The sequence below is a fragment of the Fusarium mangiferae genome (genome assembly GCF_900044065.1).
Source record: "Fusarium mangiferae strain MRC7560 genome assembly, contig: FMAN_scaffold009, whole genome shotgun sequence".
Classification (NCBI taxonomy): Eukaryota; Fungi; Ascomycota; class Sordariomycetes; order Hypocreales; family Nectriaceae; genus Fusarium; species Fusarium mangiferae.
The window spans coordinates 670,659-691,677 of NW_024573929.1; the positions used below are offsets into that span (position 1 = coordinate 670,659).

At 50.2% G+C, this 21,019-nt stretch overlaps 6 protein-coding genes across 6 annotated transcripts; 3 read left to right on the forward strand and 3 right to left on the reverse strand.

The window, feature by feature from the left end:
* Nucleotides 1-1,129: 1,129 nt before the first annotated feature.
* FMAN_12317 (uncharacterized protein) lies at nucleotides 1,130-2,836 on the reverse strand (the record flags this gene model as incomplete). The annotated part of the gene is made up of 1 exon (XM_041834840.1): nucleotides 1,130-2,836. The coding sequence occupies one exon, from the start codon at nucleotides 2,834-2,836 to the stop codon at nucleotides 1,130-1,132; it is 1,707 nt and encodes a 568-aa protein (XP_041685064.1).
* A 3,642-nt stretch (nucleotides 2,837-6,478) lies between these two features.
* Nucleotides 6,479-9,003, forward strand: FMAN_12318 (putative trehalose synthase; the record flags this gene model as incomplete). The annotated part of the gene is made up of 7 exons (XM_041834843.1): nucleotides 6,479-6,589; nucleotides 6,754-7,139; nucleotides 7,199-7,479; nucleotides 7,537-7,739; nucleotides 7,793-8,159; nucleotides 8,211-8,337; nucleotides 8,385-9,003. The coding sequence occupies 7 exons, from the start codon at nucleotides 6,479-6,481 to the stop codon at nucleotides 9,001-9,003; spliced, it is 2,094 nt and encodes a 697-aa protein (XP_041685065.1).
* Nucleotides 9,004-9,956: 953 nt separating this feature from the next.
* FMAN_12319 (uncharacterized protein) lies at nucleotides 9,957-11,219 on the forward strand (the record flags this gene model as incomplete). The annotated part of the gene is made up of 2 exons (XM_041834844.1): nucleotides 9,957-10,350; nucleotides 10,408-11,219. 2 exons carry the CDS (start codon nucleotides 9,957-9,959, stop codon nucleotides 11,217-11,219), a joined length of 1,206 nt encoding a protein of 401 aa, XP_041685066.1.
* A 601-nt stretch (nucleotides 11,220-11,820) lies between these two features.
* FMAN_12320 (putative SOD2-superoxide dismutase (Mn) precursor, mitochondrial) lies at nucleotides 11,821-12,567 on the reverse strand (the record flags this gene model as incomplete). The annotated part of the gene is made up of 2 exons (XM_041834845.1): nucleotides 11,821-12,386; nucleotides 12,441-12,567. 2 exons carry the CDS (start codon nucleotides 12,565-12,567, stop codon nucleotides 11,821-11,823), a joined length of 693 nt encoding a protein of 230 aa, XP_041685067.1.
* Nucleotides 12,568-13,511: 944 nt separating this feature from the next.
* Nucleotides 13,512-14,105, forward strand: FMAN_12321 (uncharacterized protein; the record flags this gene model as incomplete). The annotated part of the gene is made up of 2 exons (XM_041834846.1): nucleotides 13,512-13,553; nucleotides 13,611-14,105. The coding sequence occupies 2 exons, from the start codon at nucleotides 13,512-13,514 to the stop codon at nucleotides 14,103-14,105; spliced, it is 537 nt and encodes a 178-aa protein (XP_041685068.1).
* Nucleotides 14,106-15,245: 1,140 nt separating this feature from the next.
* Nucleotides 15,246-17,304, reverse strand: FMAN_12322 (uncharacterized protein; the record flags this gene model as incomplete). The annotated part of the gene is made up of 2 exons (XM_041834847.1): nucleotides 15,246-16,988; nucleotides 17,041-17,304. 2 exons carry the CDS (start codon nucleotides 17,302-17,304, stop codon nucleotides 15,246-15,248), a joined length of 2,007 nt encoding a protein of 668 aa, XP_041685069.1.
* Between the last annotated feature and the right edge of the window lie 3,715 nt (nucleotides 17,305-21,019).

Here is a 21,019-nt window from a genome sequence, read left to right on the forward strand (position 1 = left end):
GTCATGGCTTTGCATACGTTGTATTGAGTTGTCTGGCAGTCAATTGCTCAAACAGGTCAGCTACTTCGTGCTGAAAGGCCTCAATTGCCCAGGGAAAAGTCTTGCACTTGACGGAGATGCGGAAATACCCAGCTCTTGACCTTAAATTTTCGATGCCACGAGCTTGGAACATTGAAACCTGTGACAAAGAGTGGGCTGACACCTGTAAATAAGCTTCGGATCACCCCGGGTTCTCGAAGATAGATCGGAACGGCTCTTGCGGCTGCAACGGGTCGAGACTGTAAATACCTAGCATCGACAAAACATCTGACTTTTGTCGTCAATCCAGAGTCGCATTTGCAGGGGGCGGAATCCCACCGCGCGAATCACTGCTGCAAGATTGATAAGCACCTGGATCTTGGTGGAGTTGCACGTAGAGCTTCCTCAATTAGTGTCTCCTTGTGACTTGTAAGGCATGTCAGGTCTGTCTATTCCGTCCCACGTCATGACCTTGATGCATATCTTGGCATGAAAGCTGAAAAAGGATTGCCCAGACAAAGGAACTATTCCGCTCTGCTTGACAATTGCTCGTCTCTTGTTGGTCAATGGATCGCCTCAGTTCATCCCTCACTCATGATACCCACTGCAACGGCACAACCCACAAACATGTCAACAACTCCACCATGATGCCAAGCAGGGCTCATAAATCTTTTTTCTCGTGTAAACTCCCATCGGCCGCGTGGCCTAATGGCTAAGGCGCTAGATTTCGGTTCCAGATCTCCCGAATTCTCTAGAGATTCCAGGTAGGTTCTCAATCAAACGAGCTTCTCCGCATCCAGACCCTAACTTGTCCAAAAGGTTCGACTCCTGGCGTGGTCGTATGATCTGATCTATTTCACATTTTTGGCCAGTTTTTAATGCTGGCTCCTTGCATTAGCCCTGAACATCACTGCCTTCTTGGATTCGCTAATAAATGTGTTGGGTATTATTGTCAGAGTTGTCTAATCGCTCAATTCACTGCCAGCTGGCAAACACCATCCGTAAAGGCGGAAGCGTCGGCCATTCTCTTTTGCAACAGACGGCAACGCTGCAACTAACGTAAAAAACCGACGAGATCCTGTCATCGCGGCCGAATCGCTTTGAGACGAGGTTATACCTTGCGAGGTCTGCGGTTCCGCCAATAACTATCACCGGGCTGTTGCACTGTCTCGATTGAACGGCATCCGGGGTGCCAATGGTCTTCTTTGGTTCCATACGGCCACATAGCAATCGTGTTGACCTCGTCTGGTTGACAGGGCTGTGGCTTCTTCCAGGTTGACCAACCGAGATCGCTCATCAGTGCCCGAATCACTGCTCGACCACTACTGATCGCCTTTTCCATTTCAGTATCGTTTTCGTTGTCAAGTCTGATCCTATAATCGTCCAAATCCGAGCCGGATGCTTCGAGCAAGGCATTGCGGACCGAGAACAATGTTTGACAGATAGTGCCCAATACCGCGTCGAGAGATGTGTAGACCAACTCATCTTCGAAACTCCATTGCTGCCTGGCTTTGAGGGCTGGCCGGAGGTAGTGCACCCGGCATTGCTCAATAGCATCGGCAGTCTTATTAACCTCTCTTTGGTCTTCCATGGAATTATCATCGGGTGATGGCGGCGCGTTGTACCAGGTCAACGTGGCAGCCTCGACCTCATCGATGAAATAGTGCGACTGCAACGGTTCGTGCACCATAAGTGCCAGTCTCTTACTGTAACGAGCGATGATTAGGTCCGTCACGCCTTGCCAGTCCACGATAAACCTCCGAGGCTGACGCAACACGTTGGCCAGGTACGCCTTGACGTCTTTGAGCTCCTCCAGAGTTGCCGAACCAAGTCTCTTCAGATCTGGGCGCCCCACGACAGTACTGGAGATGTTGATGGGGAAGAAGAGGCCGGAAACCATTGACGAGAAATCAATACGAAGTCGATTAGCTCCGACACCATCGTATCGCTCACCAACCGCTCTCACAAATTGGAACGTTGCCAAGCCGGATTTCCCCATGATACGGTCCATCAACTCTGTACGCATCATGCTGACCAGATCTAAGCTCTCCCCAAAGTCACACTTGATAATTTCGATGCCAATCTCAATTCGAACAAAACCATCGATGCCCCATTCAGATGCCAGTTTGCACAAATCATGAGCTCGGTTCCATTCATCCATACTTCCCCTATTGGTGTTGTTCTCGCGAAGGACCAGATCTTGGGAATCGAGTGTGCCCATGTCGGTTTTTCCAGCACTCATACCATCAATCACCAGAACTTTGAGGTCACGATTTGTCTGGTACGTGTGAAAGTAACCCCTCACGACAACAGGATCGTCATCCCCTTTTGTGTCAGCAACCTCATCCAACGGATCGTTGCCAGTGCCGGTCTTTATGTACTCGCTGCGGCGTCGTAATTCTTGACGGTCTTCGTTCTCTCCTGTCTGTCCCTCATCCGCATCTGGCTTCTTTTTGCCAGGAGGAGGTCCTGGCGGCGCTCCAGGGTGTCTTCCACCAGGCCGATACTTGAAAGATCGCGCAAAGTTTTCGGCGTGTTCGATGTCAAAAGCCAACCACTCGGGCCCAGTCGGGGTTACGTTTTGTCGAGAACCGTGGTAAAACATGGTACCTTCAGGCACAGTAGCCGGAAAGAAGCCAAATCCATTATGGTAGAGGGCAGAACCCCATTCTCGACCTGCGGAATGGATCGCATTAAAAACCATATGCGCCCTCTCTTTGGCATACTCGTGTTTTGGCTGGATTCGTTCACGGCCGCTCGCGACACCAGAAGCGAGCGCTAAAACGCCCAAAACCCCGAACAAAGCCTTTGGAACCATTCTAAATCGCTGAAATTCTCAATGTTGTTTCCTGTAAAATGAGTCTTACGTGACTCCGAGGTCAGGATGCCTCACATCAGCAAACATTGGAAAATGCCGGGAACACGTCTTCAGCCGCGCGGCCAGTCACATCGTAGATCCCGACTAGCCGGTTGCTGCTAACCCACTCCTGCGAAGAATGGTCGGAGACCGATCTTATCTTAGTGGAGATAGTTGCACCATCACCAGATTGATAAGAAACGGCTTTCTTTGGAGAAATAGGCCCGACATTGACTAAGTGACCGGTGGAAGTCATTTTTGCTGGCAAATTGGCTCAAGTTAGCACTCTTTGGCTACTTCAAAGGTCACCTTTTCCTTCATGACACTCACATGAGTGACTGTCAGGTTTTGGAGGCGAACCGCATGCTTGTGAAAGAGAGTTCAAATCGCAACCTGACGTATCGTATGAATCGAACTCGCTTCGTTAGTCATTGTGACTTTGGAACAAGTTCGTACCAATGTTGTGATGGTGTTGAAACGTCCATGAGGTTATGCAGTTCCAAGCAATGATTTCCTGACCGCGTGGCCTCATGCCATTCACAAATTTTATCAGGGACTTCAGGGACCAAGGTCCGTCTCAATCCATGATGACTTTGAAGCATGAGGGTATGGGGTTATGTGTTACCATAGTCAATGAGCAAGGGTTGCACTGAGCTCGACGGTACAGGTACATGCAGTACTTGCATCGTGGGTTCCACCGCTCTATGTTCTGCCGCCTTTTCTGTGAAACTCGAGAATTGAAGCACATGTAATCTCTGCACGGCGTCCGGAAGCTCACCCGTCCGCTTTGGATCTGTTGGGGGACCTTGTCCGACACATCCAATACAAAAGCAGATCCAATGAAGATGTTGCTGAGGCACATGCGTACTGCCGGTAGTGGGATGATTGGCACCTCTACAAACTAACAAGCTCACCGCCGGTCAGCGATCAAGGATGTTAGGGCTCGATAGTGATAGTTTCTATGATGAATCTTTGCATTGAATAATTGATATCTCGGTAAGAGATCAGCCATAAGCTCAAGATGCCTGAAAGGTCATCATACGATTGGGAGGGCAGCTGACCGAATCTTGAGACGGTGAAGAAATGAGCAAGCCACGATCTGTACAGAGGTCGTACGAAATGCAATACGTATTCGGCGAGGTAACTCGTTCTGGTGTCAAGTTGACTTGGAGTTGACTGGGAGAGATGTTGAGGCTGAGTTACGAGTCGCAAACCCTGAAGCATGTGTTGAGGGATGTTTGTGAAGTTCTTTGTCAAACATGTTGAGTTAAATTGTACAACGGTTAATTGAGCGGCGAAAGACCCTGGATTGATTTTGAACCACCCCAAGTTCGAGCAACACCCGCATGCTTGGAAATGACCTACATAAGTTGGTATTCAGGCTGAAGATGAAGTAGATAGGGACAGAGATAACAAGGAAGAGGCGAGTCCCTTGCATAATCGCCTGAGAGGTCCATTGTTCTATGATGTATCGAGATGGTTGAGGATCCATTATTAAGGTCGAGTGGGTGCCCTGGAGGATAGCTTCCCCGGGCCGTGAAAACTGGCCTGGCCGGTGGGGGATTCACCGGCGGTCGGGGGGCTTGTTTCCGCCCGCAGTTTCCTGCCTGCGGAAAACGTATCCCCGGACACTTGCCTCGTGGAACGATACCTACCCAGGCCTGGCATCTCACGCAATTGAATTGACGGACCCCACCGACAGCGCGGGGTTCGGCAGCGCTACCTCGTTTTAGGGCCCGTTAACACTTACAGTAGTGTACTTTCTAGGTGACAGCCCAGCAGTTGACAGCTGGAGCAACAGACCAATAAACTTACCCTAGATTTCCGAAAGAAGATATAGAGTTGATCTGGTGTCAGCCGAGCGCCAAGGTGCAGCACTCTTGGTGCGGCTACAATAAAGCCCCCACAGAATAGAATAGATACAATTCGGAGGTTACCTGCGTTGCTATCTTGCAACTCTCCGATGTAATTCGGGTAATATATGCAGAAACTTGGAGAATGATCTCTCATATCTTTCTGCCTGTGATCATGTTGAGAGCGACCGAAACAAGCAATGCTCTGAGAGTCCCCTAACAACATTCTTTCCTGTGCAATATTTATCACCAATCCCGCGTGTCTAACCAGCAACTGGCTAGCCTGAAGCGGGACAGCATTATACTTTGAAGCTCATTACACAACAGTAACTCAATGGACAGTAACAAGAATGAGTGATGCTGTGGCTGCACCCTTGGGGGGCTCACAAACCTCACCGAGTCCCTCTTTTCCTTTTCTGCAGTGTTCAGAATGTCACTTGTCGCATCTCATCTTCCCACTCTTCCCTCTTCTCCTCACTTTGTCCCCTTCATCAAAACTTACCAACAGCATCTGAATGCGACGCCGTACCTGCAGCAAGCACATTGGCAACGCTTAGATTTGAATATTTTCAATTTTGTGTCTCCAAGAAAGTCGTGATTCCTAGTCACTCTTTCTTCAGTCTTTGAACACCACAGTCAAACAAGGTCCACGATCCAATTCACCCAATCCGGTGATCTCATAGCGCATATCAGACCACCTCCCCATTACCTCACTTGGCCCTGTATCTCTCGTTCTCCTGACCCCCCCTTTTCCGTGATCTCGGGCTCTTCGGCTTTGATAATTTGTTTCGATTTCGTGTTTACAGTTGGTAACAAGAAAATCGTCACCTTGGGGTTGACGTAGCCTCCAAGATAAGATATCGGGCAGAACCTGCTGTCAACTGGCACGGAGACGGGCCATCGCAGAAGGAGTAGGTGCCACCTGCAGTTTTCCTACGCCCGCTCCTGCTTCCATCCATCCCGTGGCTTCGCAACTCACAAGGGCGGCAAGGGCAAGGCCTCATTCAAATTTCCTTCTTGCCTCCTCAACCAAACACGAGTCAACGTGATATAACGAAGCATTGTCCAAGCTTCTCCTCGTCTCCCATTCCCTGACACCACTCGTCTCCTCACCTTAAAGAATCATCACCTGCTCGACTTGCTCACCTTGTTTCCTCAAACGTAACTGGCTCTTCACCCCACGCCCAGTCTTTTAACCCTTCCCCGCCCCCAGTCGGCTTCCTTGTCTGTTTGTCTCACACGAGGCCGTCAAGTACTGTACATACATCACCACCCTCGTCAACCTCCTGCAGAGACCCGCGCTGACGGGGCCTCCTCCATTGTCCAGGTACCTCAGCCAAGCTTGACCTTGTCTTCTTTTCTGCAGATTGTCTGGCTTCCCTGCTCGGTCGCTGCCAACACGGATCTCTCAGGGCCTTCGATCCCTCATACTCTGCCATCTCACCCGGGGCGTCCACGTTTAAGCTGTTACTATAGCTCCACTACTCTTTCGATCCCGACCTCCTACTCACGACCGCCTTTCTGTTGTCTGTCTGTCTGACCTGATCAAGGAGGTGTACCAAGACTATATCTTGCCGCCCAGCCGCAGTCTTGTTCACTCTCCTCACTTCTTTTACTTCCATCCGTAGCTGTTTCATTTGGGCTTTCTTCTCTTCACGTCACAGAGAGAGCTCATTCTTTTTAATTAGCACCAAATTGCTACCCCGCCTTTACAACCAATACCCCGCCAATTGCTGCAATTGCTGCCATCATGAGTTCCAACAAGCCTACCCGCAAGTTTTCCACGGGCGCTACGTCGCACCGCAAGAGGCAGATGAGCCTTCTCGTCGAGAAGGATGGTCACGTCAATGCTCCTCTCCAGGCAAGTTTGCTCTTGATCTCCCGTGCTTCCCGTTTCCGTCGTATCATGTATCCCTCATGACAACTTGCGTCATAGCAATTGGAGCTCTTGAGACCCCTGTATTATGGAGACCGAGGTCGATCTCATCTTTAGCACATGAATTGACTAACGCAGCTCAACCGTAGACTCTGTACCTTGGAATCTCTGCCGTTTTCGCCGATGACCATACCGCCGTGATTGCACTTGCTATCCACGACACCGTCTATCTCAATGATTTCTCCATCAAGCATATCTCTCTCGACGAGGATATGCGTGAGGGCCAGGATCTCATTGCTGATCACATCATCAACGAGGTTGAAACTTATGAGCATGAGAACTTTGTCAAGTTCATTGGAGCTGGTCTCCCTGTCACCCTCAAGTACATGAGTCCTTCTCTGTGCTCCCGCCTTTGGCTTGACCTCGATATTGTACCTGTTGTGCTCCGACCCGACCACGAAGCCAAGGAGAAGAACTTCTGGGACGTCAAGCGCGTTGATGAGCAAGCAGATTCCATGGCCCGCAAGTGTATTCTGTAAGTTGGGGACAAAATCGAATGTCCGCGTGAATGGCAACTGACAATATTTGCTTCAGTAACTTTGGTCCCTCTCTCGTTCCTCACCTGCAGGTCGGCTACCGCGGTATTGTCCAGACAGACGCTGGTTTCCGTGTTCATCTCACCAACCTCCAAAACCACAAGGACACCTGCTCCAGCGCCACATGGGGTGCTATGCAGTTCTATGCCAACAAGCTCCGAGAGAAGAAGACTAAAATTGCATTCTTCAGTGCCACTCCCCAGGGTGGTGGTGTCGCTCTCATGCGACACGCTCTTGTCCGTCTCAGCCGTCTCTTGGGTGTTGATGTGACCTGGTATGGTATGTAGCAATACTCCAGACAATGTCAGCCGCCACGCGATTCTGACTTGATTCTAGTCCCCAAGCCACGACCTGGCGTTTTCCGAATCACGAAGAATCAGCACAACATTCTCCAGGGTGTCAGTCACCCTGACCAGCGTATTTCGGACGCGGAGAAGGCTGCTATCACCGACTGGATTGAGGACAATGCTAAGAGATACTGGCTGTCTGAGGGCGGACCTCTGCGCCCCCCTGAGGATGGCGGTGCCGATGTCATTATTGTAGGTCAATTGTTTCACTATGTTGGGATCACGCAAGTTAACAACCGGTGTAGATCGACGACCCTCAGATGCCTGGCCTCGTCCCCATGATCAAGAGAATCACACCTGATCGCCCTATTCTGTACCGATCTCACATTCAGATCCGAAGCGATCTCGTCGCCGTCGAGGGTTCTCCCCAGAATGACATCTGGAACTACCTCTGGAGCAACATCAAAGAGTCTGACTTGTTCATCAGCCACCCTATCCCCAAGTTTGTTCCTCACACGGTTCCCAAGGAGAAGGTCGTCTACCTCCCTGCTACCACCGACTGGATTGATGGCCTCAACAAACACATGAACAAGTGGGATACCGGCTACTATGCTCATATCTATAACCAACAATGCCGAAATCAGCGAATGACTGAGCTCGATTGGCCCAACCGTAAGACGATTTCTCGTCGCTTAGTAGCAAACAACTAACATCGATCTACAGGCAAGTACATTGCTCAAGTTGCTCGATTCGACCCAGCCAAGGGTATCCCCACTGTCATCGACTCATATGCTGAGTTCCGCCGCCGTTGTGATGAGGCCAACATTTCTGATGTTCCTCAGCTCGTTGTGTAAGTCCACGATGTTCCACTGTCAGAACTGCTGCTAACCTTGACAGCTGCGGTAATGGGTCCATTGATGACCCGGATGGTGCCATCATCTTTGATCAGACCATGGCCCAACTTGAAGATCATTACCCTCACCTCCTCGACGACGTCAGCGTCATGCGCCTGGACGCCAACGACCAGCTTCTCAACATGGTCATTGCCAATGCCCACGTTATTCTCCAGCTGTCCACTCGTGAGGGTTTCGAAATCAAGGTCTCTGAGGCTCTTCATGCCGGAGTTCCTGTGATTGTCTCCAATGAAGGCGGCATTCCCCTTCAGGTCAAGGACAAGGTCAATGGCTTTCTCGTTACCCCTGGCGACTACAAGACCGTTGCTGGACATCTCATGGACCTTTACACTGATCATGAGCTCCATTCCAGGATGTCTCGTGAGGCCAAGAATGGTGTCAGTGACGAGGTCGGCACTGTCGGAAATGCTCTTGGCTGGTTCTACTTGGCTGCTAAGTGCCAGGAGCTGGGCTGTAATCCAGGCCTCAAAGGTAATGAGAAGTGGGTAAACGACATGGCTCGTGAAGAGGCTGGTTTCCCTTACACTGAGGGCGAGAATCGTCTTCCTCGCCACTACACGCAGCGAAAGGAAGAGGAGCCGGTCCAGGAAAACGGCGAGTAATGTCTTGACCACCGTTGCTCCTTGTCTTAGATTCCATTTTATCCGAAAACGTCTGGGGTAAGAGAAAAAAAAAAGGGGGATAGACGCTTATATGTTTGAGGTCAAAGGATTGTTAGAAATGTTGTTCATGACTACGATAGGCTTATGTATGAAATGTTGGGCCATATGGCCGGGAACGAATTCCACTTATATTAGTATCAGATTTATGTCGGGCTTATGAAATAGCATTATGTTACATCAACCAGTGCCGTTTTCTCTAGAAGTCACGGTGAGTGTAGAGGCCTGTTCCTTTGAGATTTCAACTGCTGCCAGTCCATGGCTGTCTGCTGACTCTGACAGCCTGCACAGGATCGCACACCCTTTCATCATTCTCATTAACAACTGTTGCTAATACAAGAGAAGAATTTCCAGTCTATGCTGCAATCTCATGTGTTGGCTTGGTCTTTTGATCATGTTCAACCAACATCACACGAGGTCTGTACTTAGCAGGTAATAACAGGCCATAGGTACAGGCTTTCATCAACCACGAATCCTAATTACAATGATTCAGACGCAATCAATTCATTTGACTGTACATTATGGGGCTTCAGCGTGTCTGATCAGATGCTTCATGAACTGAGGGCACTGGCGCAGTTATTCAGTCGCAAGTGCCAGTGCCAGGCAGGTGCGAGGCAGTTGCGTTTGCGACTCACTTCAGAGGAAGGGACCTTTAGATGACGACACCGACCTAAAATCTCTGTTTTGTTTTATTTTGTTTTGTTCACCTCTCATCGCCTCATTCTCGAGTTGACTTCCCATTTGTTGTTCCCGTTTGTTATGCACAAAGGCAATCCTGTGCTACGATTCAAATCGGCTCTTTGATGGTCTTTGGCCATTTCTATCAGTGTCTGGAACCACTCACTCCTTACAGATCTTTCTTCAGTCTGAAAAGTTCTTCAACTAACTGACTGGTCATGTCTGCCTCTGGTCCTAACCCTGGTCCTGGTCCTGGTCCGGGTCCAGCCCCGGGTCCTTCTGTTCCACCCGCGCCTGATGTGACTGCGATGAATCCTGAGCGGGTTCAGATGCTCGCTGAGGCTCCTCGAGAGAAATCTCCCAAGCTGCCCCTTCATATCAAGAGAGAGGGGTCTTTGGCTCCTTTCAGAGTCACAGGCGCTAATGGAGATGCCTTGGGTGACTGGTCTAACCGTTCCTCCCTGGGCTCCCAGAAATCTGATGGAGGTTCCTTCAAGCGGTCCATCAGCGAGCTCATGATGGAAGCCAAGGAGAAGCGTGTAAAGCAGGACAAGAAGCCAAGAATCACTCCTGCGGCAAAGTACTACACCGACGTTCATCCCCTTGGTCATGGTAAGCAAGAATGCAAGCCATCCCAGCCAAGTTCACAAGCACTGATCGAATGCGTAGCTCCTATGCCAGACGACTCCACTCAGTACCTGACTTCACTCTTGCGAAACCGAAACTTGAACCTCTGCTTACAGGCCGCTCCGACCAAGAAGAATGATGCGCCTGGCAAACCCAAGACATATACCTTTCTCATCTCCAATGCTGGAATGGTCCAGCATGAGAGACTGTCCATGCTGGGCCATACTCGAGCTCTCCCTCTGTCCCTTCATGATCAGGACATCTCTTCTTCAGACGGTGCCATTACCCGCACCGTGATTGGCGAGTTGCTTGAGGATGTTTGGCCAAGACTGACAAAGAGTGACAAGTATATGTACGCCAGGCAACTCCGCAACCTCCTCCACAAGATGCGGAGAGAGAGCATGCAGAAGCCAAATTTTCCCCTAGGATCTATCGAGTCAGGAACTTACACCTTGCTTCAAGACAAGCATCCTGACCATACCTACTACGCAATTCGTCCAAGCCCCAACCAAAAGCAGTTCATGGCACTTCTCATGTCAACTTTGTATGAGTCGGTGCCCAAGGCTGTGTCCAAGGCCCTGATCTCTCAATTTCGGGTTGACTATCATTCAGTGCTCACCCATGGGGCCTTGTGCCCCAAGAACATTGTTGTCTCCAACAACCTTATCAGCTGGATCCTTGGTTGGGACTGTGCAGGGCAGTATCCAGTTTGGTGGGAGTATGCGCGGTTCTTCGAGGCGAGAACTTCCGAGGCGAACAGTGACTGGTACAGTTACGCAGCTGAGATCTTCGACGAGGAGTTCCCAGCTGAGTTGGCGGCCTACCAAGGAATTGCGAGATGTCAGCAGCCCTGAGTTTGGAGGCCTGCAGCATGGTGATTTTGTTTGCGCAAGCCGAGGCAACTTTTTTTTACCTCTACTGATACCGAGTGGATGCAACACGGGACCAACCTCGGAAGGAATCGGTATATTTTTCAGCAAATGATGAAGTTTTATATCTTGAAGACGTGTGGGCTGATTGATCAAGGCTATCGAAAAGAGTCCTACTCCTGGTTTGGCGAATCCCTATGGGATGTGATGGTGGAAACACATGATCAAGGGTGGCGGTATCAGATATTGTAGGCCCTGGTTGAAAGCTCGGCGATGAGCTGGGAAGCTTCTGATATTTAATAAAAGTGTTGAAAGATGACCGGCCTGAAGCCATCCTAAGATATACTGACCGTACCTAAGGATTCATTACTAAGAACATACGTCTCATTTCCTTGCCTCCTGGAGATTGTACATATCTACTCTTTTCAAGTTCTCTCATTAAACCTCAAGGTACTATACACTCGGTATCTTGACAAACAAACAGGTGATGCATGGTGACGAAACGTCGACCTTGGTTGCGTACACGTTATCGCTATTTTCCCCAACAACTCTTCCGAGCTTTACAACTCAGCTAACACGAACATATTTATTTCTCGAATCGCTTGGAAACAGTGCCCCAGTTAATGACCTCCCAGATGGCGCTGAAGTACTCAGCCTTGCGGTTCTGGTACTGGAGGTAGTAAGCGTGCTCCCAGGCGTCAATACCAAGAAGAGGCTCAAGAGTGCCAGTGACAGGGTCCTGGTTGGGTCGGGTGACAATGGACAGAGTGCCAGAGTTCTTGTCCTTGACGAGCCAGGCCCAGCCGGAGCCCTGGATACCAGCGAGGGTAGCGTTGGTCTGCTTCTTGAAAGAGTCGAAGGAGCCAAAGTCCTCATTGATAGCAGTCAGAAGCTTACCCTCGGGCTCACCACCACCGCCCTTGCCATTGGGAGCAAGATTCTCCCAGAAGAGAGAGTGGTTAACGTGACCACCGCCGTGGAAGTTGATCAGAGGAGCCTGGGCAGCAGCGGCCTTGGCGTCGTTCTTGTGCTGGGCCTCAGCGAGGGCGTCGGTAGCGTTGTTGAAGCCGGTGACGTAGGTCTGGTGGTGCTTGGAGTGGTGAAGCTCCATGATCTGGCCGGAGATGTGAGGCTCAAGAGCGCCATAGTCGTCTAGTCTTTGTTAGTTGTGATGATGGATGATTGTGGGAGCGGGAGGGGTCGTACAAGGAAGATCGGGGAGGGTGGCCTTGTTGCGGACGAAGCTGGTTGTGGCCATGGCGGCGAGGGGAGTTGAGCGGGCGCGCAGACCGGCGCGGAGGGCGGGAGTTGAACGGAGGAGAGCGGAAGCCATTTTGAAGCTGTTGATATTAGCAATGGACCAATGAAATTGAGTTTGAGGTTAGGAACTGAACGAGAGCAAAGCAATTTTCTTGACATGTGCTAGATGTGCAGTGAAAGAACTCACAGTATTATTATAGGCAAGCTTGTGATAGTGCAATTGACGATGATGTCAAAAAAAAGTCGAGTAGAGTCGAGTCGAGCGGAGGGAGGGGTTGGTTAAAGAGCTGATCGGGACGGCAATGTCGGGTCTGCCGAATGGGGGAGCTTGGTTCAATCTGTCGTCATATTTGGGAGAGCTTGGCTTGATCTGAGGCTTGGCTTTAGTGGCTAGTGTTGTGGCTTTATCAGTAAAACACGATGGAAGATGTTGGGTTGCAGTGTCTATGGTCTTCTGGATATTTCCTTTTCGATCTGATGGACATGATCTGACTGATTATCATCATTCTTTCCCATTCTCACGCTTCAATTGCTTGAATCTCTTTGTTGATGAGGTTGGTTTAGCTCAACTAGACATCACTATCAATCATGAACTTTGGGTCACTCAGCTCGGTCTTCTCCAAACACCGAACAGCGACACGACGTCAACAACCAAATTTTTGATTCCATTCTTTTTCAAAGCAATAAACCGAGTATTCCAGTGTCAATCTCCCAGGTCTCCGAGATCGCCGATCTCGGAATACCGAAGTCTGAGATGCTAATGACGCAAAAGAGGACCTCGTGAGTGTTGGCGGGCCATGCATGCAACGTCGGCTAAGTATGGAATCAATTGTCACATTTCTATTCTAGCCCAATGGACGAGAAGCTGTTTGTTATTCGTTCTTGATCAAGATGTTGTTCCTTCTGGTGCAGGGTAGTCAAGTTGAAGATTATGTCATCGGCGCGTCCATGTAATTATCGCCAATCCACTCTACGCGTCTCCCTCAAGCATACCCCAAAAGTTACAACACAGCAAAGATGTCGTACTACGACATTGACGCCATCCTCACGGATGCAGAGGTATTTCCCCCACGCCATGGACCCAACAATCACAAATACAAAACTAAAAATCTGCAGAAAGTCCCCTGCCACTTCGAAATCGACGTTCGTGACCTCGGCCATCTCGACAACTCCCCCCACGGCCTCAAAGCCCAGACCCCCCTAACCCTCCCCCTCTGGCTCGCCGAAATGCTCGCCCTCGCCTCAACACCCAACTCCTCCGCGCCCCTAACCCTCAACCTCCCCCCATGCCTCTCAACCACCGTCCTCGCCGCTCTGAAAGCTGATCCGCGTGCCGTTCCCCTCCGTGACCAAAGTCCTCACTTCTACGGTGTCGGCGTCAAAATGCTAGAGTTGTTCGACGAGAAGGAGATAGCGGAGGTCTTGAGAAAGACATTTGTTGTGAGGGCGGGTGAGGTTGGTCTTCATGCTAGAAAGGCTGATGAGGCGGTGGGGGGCAATGGGGAGGAGTTTTTGAGGGGTTTGGAGGAGTGGGAGAGGGGGTTGTTTAGGAGGGGACATGAGGGTGTTAAAGGAGCCAAGGAGTGGACTGATAAGGTCAAGAAGACATGAGTTGGAGGATTTAAGATACCCATGAGTTGCCTCACGGCACTACGCGTCTACGAACACAAATACACAGACATGAACCATGATCTTCAGTCCGTTGAGGGAATATTCAGGGATAAAAGCGTGCATTTCCAGCACGGTCTATTACTGACTCCGACTCCTACGCCTTGAAGCCAGCCGAGGTTCTCCTATCCGTAGGCAAACGGTACTAATCCATCCAACCGCTCAGTAATGTTCCAACCGAACGGAACGACAAGCCCGGCATTTCCCAGCATGCCCTTCAGATTCTACAAAAACCCCAATAATAGCTAGATATATCTCCCTGAACACCATTTCCCGGTCCTTCTAAGTACCCAAGAACGCAGCGCTGAGCGCTAGCAATTCCCGATGAAAACGCCATGCTCGGAAGCTCACTCATCCTTTGTCATGTACAGGATAGAAAATGTAATAAAAATGCAACCGACTCCTCTTTTCCTCTCCTGGGAAAGTCTCCCACCAGTTACCGTACCCGGCCCAGTATGTATCGTAGCCACGCGACGAAGCACTTTCGATCGCGTCGAGAATAAACGTATAGGTGTCGCACCGCTCAAGCGGTCGAACCTCGTTTGGCCGCCCATCTAGGGACACAGCCAGGTTTGAAACGTATCCACCAGTTTAGTCTGCCAAGGGACTCGCTGAAAATAAACCAGAGAAAAGGTTGTAAACATCGACGCCGTGACAGTAGAGAAAAAGGAAGTTGAAGAAAAGAGTAACGAAAAGTTGAAAGAAATAAGAAACAGCAGCAATCATAAAGCGGACTCTCCTGAAAATCATTATGTGTGAGAAGGCAAGTCGAAACATAAGCAAGAGGATCCTTGCTATGGAAATATTTGTGCGTGTTCGCCAGAACAGCACACCGAGCGGAGATAACAGTCTGATGAGCCATTATCGTATCAACTCATCTTGGACTCGGGCTCGGACGCGTGGATTTTTTTTGTTGATTTTTTATAGGTTTTCTTCTTTATGCAATCCTCATCCCTTGGGGCGCGAGGTGCTGAGAGACGACTCGACTCTGAGATCGATATCGGTAGCACGTCAACCGGTGGAGCAGGGATAACAGCGATACTAGAAGTCAACCTTCATCATCGTTGCTCATGCTCCAAAGATTCAAGCTGCCCAGAGGGCATTGTCAGCCATACTCATGTGAGACATGTCCTGAAAGTTGGCAGGGGTGATGGTGTTGGTAGATGAGAGGTTGGAGCCATAGGCCGAAGTGGCATGCTCGGAGAAGGCATAGTTGTCAGCAAGGCCGATAGGAGACCCGTTGAAAGGGGAGTAACCAAAGTTACCAGAGGCAGACGAGATGGGAGCGGGAATGCCAAGTTCGCCATTGACACTAGCCATCATGGCAGGGTCGGCAGCGCCATCGACGGTAAGGTCATAGCCAGTCTCCATGTTGAAGGGTGCCATGCTGCTACCAATGCCCTGGAACATGTCCATCTGAGGAGGCATGCCAGAACCGTCCATGTTGTCGTCGGCCATCTCATCAACATCGTCCTGCTCAGCCATGGGAGAGTCATTTAGGTCAACTTTGACCTTCTTCTCAACGAACCAAGCCTTGAGATCGTTCATGGGAGGCCAGTCACCACCGCCCTTACCACCTCGTTTCTCATCACCGTTAGCACCCTTCTTGCCACGGGGAGTCTTGGGCTTGAAGTGGGTGCGTCGAAGATGAGCGGCGGCGTTGTAGTAAGCACCATACTCCTTGCCGGAGACGCATGCCTTGCACTTGGACAACGGGTTGACGGCCTTGACATTGCTCTCGATGCCGACAGTAGCAGGGTCACGGCAGACGAACTTCTTGACAGTGCCCTCATGCTTGGCGTTGACGTGTCGGCGAAGCTCATGATCACCTCGGAAGCCATCGGGATGCTCAGTGCACTGGGTGCAGTAGACCTTGGGATGCTTAGGTCGCTGGTAGTTGCTCTTGTTTACAGGAAGCTTGGCCTCCTTGTTGGCAGCGGCAACAGCTTCAGCCTTGGCGACCTCCTCCTTGGGCTTCGGGGCGAGCTGGATAGTCTTGCCTGAGTGAAGGACACGCTCACGAGCTTCCTTAGCGCGTCGCTCGAGGTTGGAAGCATTTGATCGGACACTAGACATGCTGGTGTTGGAGCAAGATCGCTCCATGTCGGTGGACTCTGGCGATGTCATGAAGGTGTTGCCGTTGGAGTCGGTATACTGCATGTTGACAGCAGAAAGGTTGGCACCGAGACCGAAGAGGTCTTGCTCAGAGTTGAACTGCTTGCTAGTGGGGTACATGTTGACAGAGCTGGGAGACAGATCAGGAGCAAAGAGGGCATCGGCTTGGGACTGCGAGGATTCTAGGCGCTCCATACCGACGCCATAGCTGTCGAAAGAACTATTCTGGCGGGTCAAAGGGCTAGCAGCCTCGGCAGCAGAGGGACCAGAAATCATTGACGGGCAAGCAGAAGACATGGGATAACTGGACGGAATATTTGACGAGAGGTTGCTGAATGAGTTGTCTTGCACCATGTTATATGGAAGTCCGGAGTATGATGTGTCGAAGGTTTGAGGGACCTGAGCTGTCTCTGGCCACTGTTTCAAGAACTCGTCGGGGTCCATGCCAATGTTGAGTAGAGGCTGATTCTCCTGGACGCTGGGCAGTCGATCCGAAACACCCTCGAGAGGAAGATTGGGTGATTCATTTTGAGGAGAGTTGAATCGATCCATGGAAGCACTTAATGGAGCTATCCTGTTGCCGGTCTGAGAGAAAGGCATGTGAGATTCAGAACGATTTGAGACACTGCGGCTCATGGGGAGAGCGGAGCCAGACTGTTGAGAGAAAGCTCTCCTCTCACGCTTATGAGCCTGAAGGCCATTATGCCGTTCCTATTGAGATTATCAGAAAGGTGGAGATGGCACAAGGCTTAGGGTGTATTACCGTGATGGCGGACTTTACTTGGGTGGGATATGTAATTGTAGACTTGCTACGAGAGAGACCACTACTTCGTGCACTTGAGAGGCCATGGCTAGGGATTTGGAAACCGGGCTGAGCCAGAGACAAATTTTGTGCGACTTGATTTAAGACTGTTGGATCTCCTCTGAACTGACTTTGCACGAACTGCTCGAGCTGTGAATTCCGCGCGTTGGCGGCTTCTAGCTGACGTTGAAGCTCCTGAACAGTATTGGCGTTTTCTAAATTCATTCTTTTGAACTGAATAGTAGATGCTGCGATAGTGTTTTTCTTTTTTGTGTTTCTAGCGAGGCGAGGCGAGATATTCGGAGACGGGATAGCCTTGATACGATGAGATGTTCTGGTGTAAGTAAGGCGGGCGGATTCTGGAAGCTGGAGAATAGAGCTGGAGCGAGGCGAGCTTATTGAATGGTTGAGGGAGGACAAGATAAAACGGCTTGCCACAGGCGAAAGATTAAAAAAGTGGGATAGTAGCGAGTAGTCGAGGACAGACGACGAGACGAAGAAAAGAAGGTGAATGAGATGCGGATGGGATGGAGGATTAATAGTGAGCCAGGATCGAGAGAAGAGGCGGCCAGTCGTTCAGGATGAGGCTTCCAATCCCCACTCAGACCTGACAGGGATCATGGCAGGGATCTTGGAAGGATATTCAAGGGTGTTGCGCTGCGGTGTGTGTAAGGTTAAAGGAAGAAATCTGTCTGTCTGTCTGTCTGTGACTCTGTAGGTGGTCTCTGCTCTGTGGGTGGGCGGTCTAATTAGGCTTGGCCTGGCTCTGGCTGAAAATGCAGTGCATACAGCGGCATGCATGGGTGTGTGATGATGATGATGCAGCGTGCGTCTTTGGTGGTGTGTTTCAACAGACACTCAATCAATCAATCAGTCAATCAACCAAGACGATTTGGTTGTGTTAGGCAGACCTCTAGACTGTCAAGTATGTGATTGTGCCCGAGTGGTCTGATCAGAGTCTGCATCGAGATGAGGGGATGAAAAGAGACAATACCGAGTATCAATACAAACAAGTTCAGAGGATATTAGACTTGTCGCAAAAAAGAAGCTTGTGGAGATAACGATGATGATGATGATGATGGTTCTTCAACAGATGCCGTTGTTGTTGAGATCCATGGATTGAAACAAACTGAAAATGGGATGAGACAGGATACGAAGTGGACCAAGCCAGTATCAGAAGGGAATGGTGGAAGGCACAAAGGCACGCGTGACGACACCTAAAGTTAGCCAGCTCACTCACTGACACCTCCCAGCTCCAGCGCGTGGGCATCTCCTTGTACAGCGTTGGCCCCCACTGACCAGTCACCAGCGGTCAACTGCAACGACAAACCACCCACTATCGGAGTGCTCGGTGGCCGCTGAAGAAGACCCCCATCGGATCACCTTGGACTGAGGTGCTAATAAAACAACCCCCGGCGTAGCGTCTCATGCCAAAAAAAGAAGAGAGCCAAAAGAAGCCAAGTCGACTCCATGACCCCTGTCGCTGACACGCCCGGTGGATGTGAACGTTGTTAGAACCGCTGCGATTGGCAGCTCAGAACACTCTCTGCCCAGGTCTGGCTTGCTGCGACCACTACCAGCGGCGTTTCTGGTTGCGCGTACAACTCATCTATGCCATGCCATGCTATGCTATGCCGTCCACGAGATGCGTTGAAAAGAGGCATCTGTTATCGCAAGCAAGAGGCTCAGCTGCATCAAAAGTGGTGGGCTGTGTCTACGTTGTTTACTCGGGCATTTACATACGGTACTTGGATCTGTCTGTGCTTGATTCCCATAATCTAGGACTTTTCCACCTACAAGTCAGTCAGTCAGACGGCAAGCCGCATATCTTCTGACATCTCACCTCTCTCTTTCAGTTTCCGACGGCCGCCTCTCAACAAAGTCTACGTAATTAGCGGCACAGCATCATCATGACAATGAGAAAACAGAAAGAAAAAGAATTCGAACACTCACGAGAAAGGAGAAAAGAAGAAGCAACGTGACACAAGATCCCAACTTCAAGCTTCAACGCCATGACGGCATCACTTCAATCCTTGCTGGCTACAGGGTACGCACTACGAATCTACTGTAGGAAAAAGCAAAAACATGACCAAAGTGCCTACTGAGATGTCATGGCGCATCCTCCAGAAAACGACAGTGACAACGTTCATACCGAGCGGGCACCATGGGGAGGGCGGATCTGATCCGACACGAGAGGCGCAAACGAATTCCAAACCAGGCAATTCAATTCGTCTATCGTTTCAGTCACTCACACTCACTCAGCACTCAAAGTTACAGCACAGCACAACACAACAAGCGCGGTGTGAAAAACATGTCATCCGCTAACCCACTAGATTCTCTGACCGGCTGCAAGCTCCTGCTGTCAGTTCCCGGAGAAGACACGGACGGAATCAAAGTTTGTCTGTGTCTGTGTTGGCTCTTGTTCTGTTTTAGCCCGTTTGAAGATATTCCCGACGAGGGAGGTAATGTAAGTTTGATGAACATTACACGAAACGTGATGCCCATGAAATGAAGTTGCTATTTTCAGCCCTGCTCGAGACAATGAGAACACACAGACGGGAGATTAATGAGATTATCTCGTAGGCGAGATCATCATCTCGATTTCTACGGTATTGCGCAGAAGCTAATTCCAAGAGCCGGCTGGCAGCGGCGGGACGCTGATCACCAAATCTTTCCCTGCTTCTCAAACTGGGCGTTTCCACCAGGAACAATAATGTGCCGCCGACGTACGTGTTAACAAAAATTCAGCTGAGAAAATAAAATAAAAACCCTTGATCTGACAAAACATGGGGTTGAAGATAGAAAATGTTATCGATTTCTCCAGATCCTCAGGGATCGTTTCAATCGTGACGACGATATTCCTGATATTTTATTTTCATCGTTTCTACAACTGAGCTCTCACAAAAAAGGATGCCATCACCAGCGACGTTCCAAACGGGCTTGGTTTCATTCTCCAACGGGTAGAATCCCTGTAGGAATAAGCCCACACTCCATCTCCTTTCGCAACCCACCACTTTACGCAAAACGAGGCAATCAATCGCTGAGACGGGGCACTCATCGATTGGCTGTCGAGCGTGGCCAGGCACACCCACTTCCCATCTCGATTGGCTCCCGCGGTCGCATAGAGTGAGGCGGACGGGCGGCGCCATCCATCCATCGGCTTCCTAACGTTGGACCGTACTGTACTCTGTACCGGACGGGTTAGAGATAATCCTTTTTTCCCGCAGTGACCAGATAGCCAGATCAAGGACACCACCTCTTTGGGTTTGGTGCGGTTTTGCGCTGAGACTCAGACTACGAAATAACCTCAATGCAACATACCAGGTGCCCTTGCTTCAGCGATGATGATGATCTTCTTCGGATGTTAACACCACCGCAGTCTAGACCTAATGATCTTCATCACCCAGCATCTGACAAGTTAGCTGCTGTCTCCGTTTGGTTGGGGAATCGCCCGAGCATTGTGTGTCATGCAGGCATTCTGATTCTTCTGACTCGAACCTCAAAACCTTGGCGTTATCTACATGCTGCCGTGCTCTAACAAGAACAAAAAGGGAACCGTAGCAATTAGTGCTCGTCCATAAGTTCCCGTGCTAAAGTTTGCAACCCATCGCGAAATTTGTATCTGCACGGATCCGTCTTCCGGCTGCAATAGCTCCATGCCATAGTCTCAACCTTCGTGGCATTTTCTCCGAGATAGCTTCAGAACCTTCAGGCATCCACTAACCAAAATGTCTTTGCTCAGTTGTTTTCCTTGCGTGGATCATGCAGGCTCAACCCCCGTCTAAACTTGAAATTTCGTAGATCATGGATAGAAACGTTCCATTGATAGCTTCATGACCGTGCGAGCAAAGGCGCACGTGCAAAACAATGTCCCCATCTCAGACTCATTTGATGCGTTGGCACTTCTTGTTGATCTGACACGCATGTGATGTGCACGTGC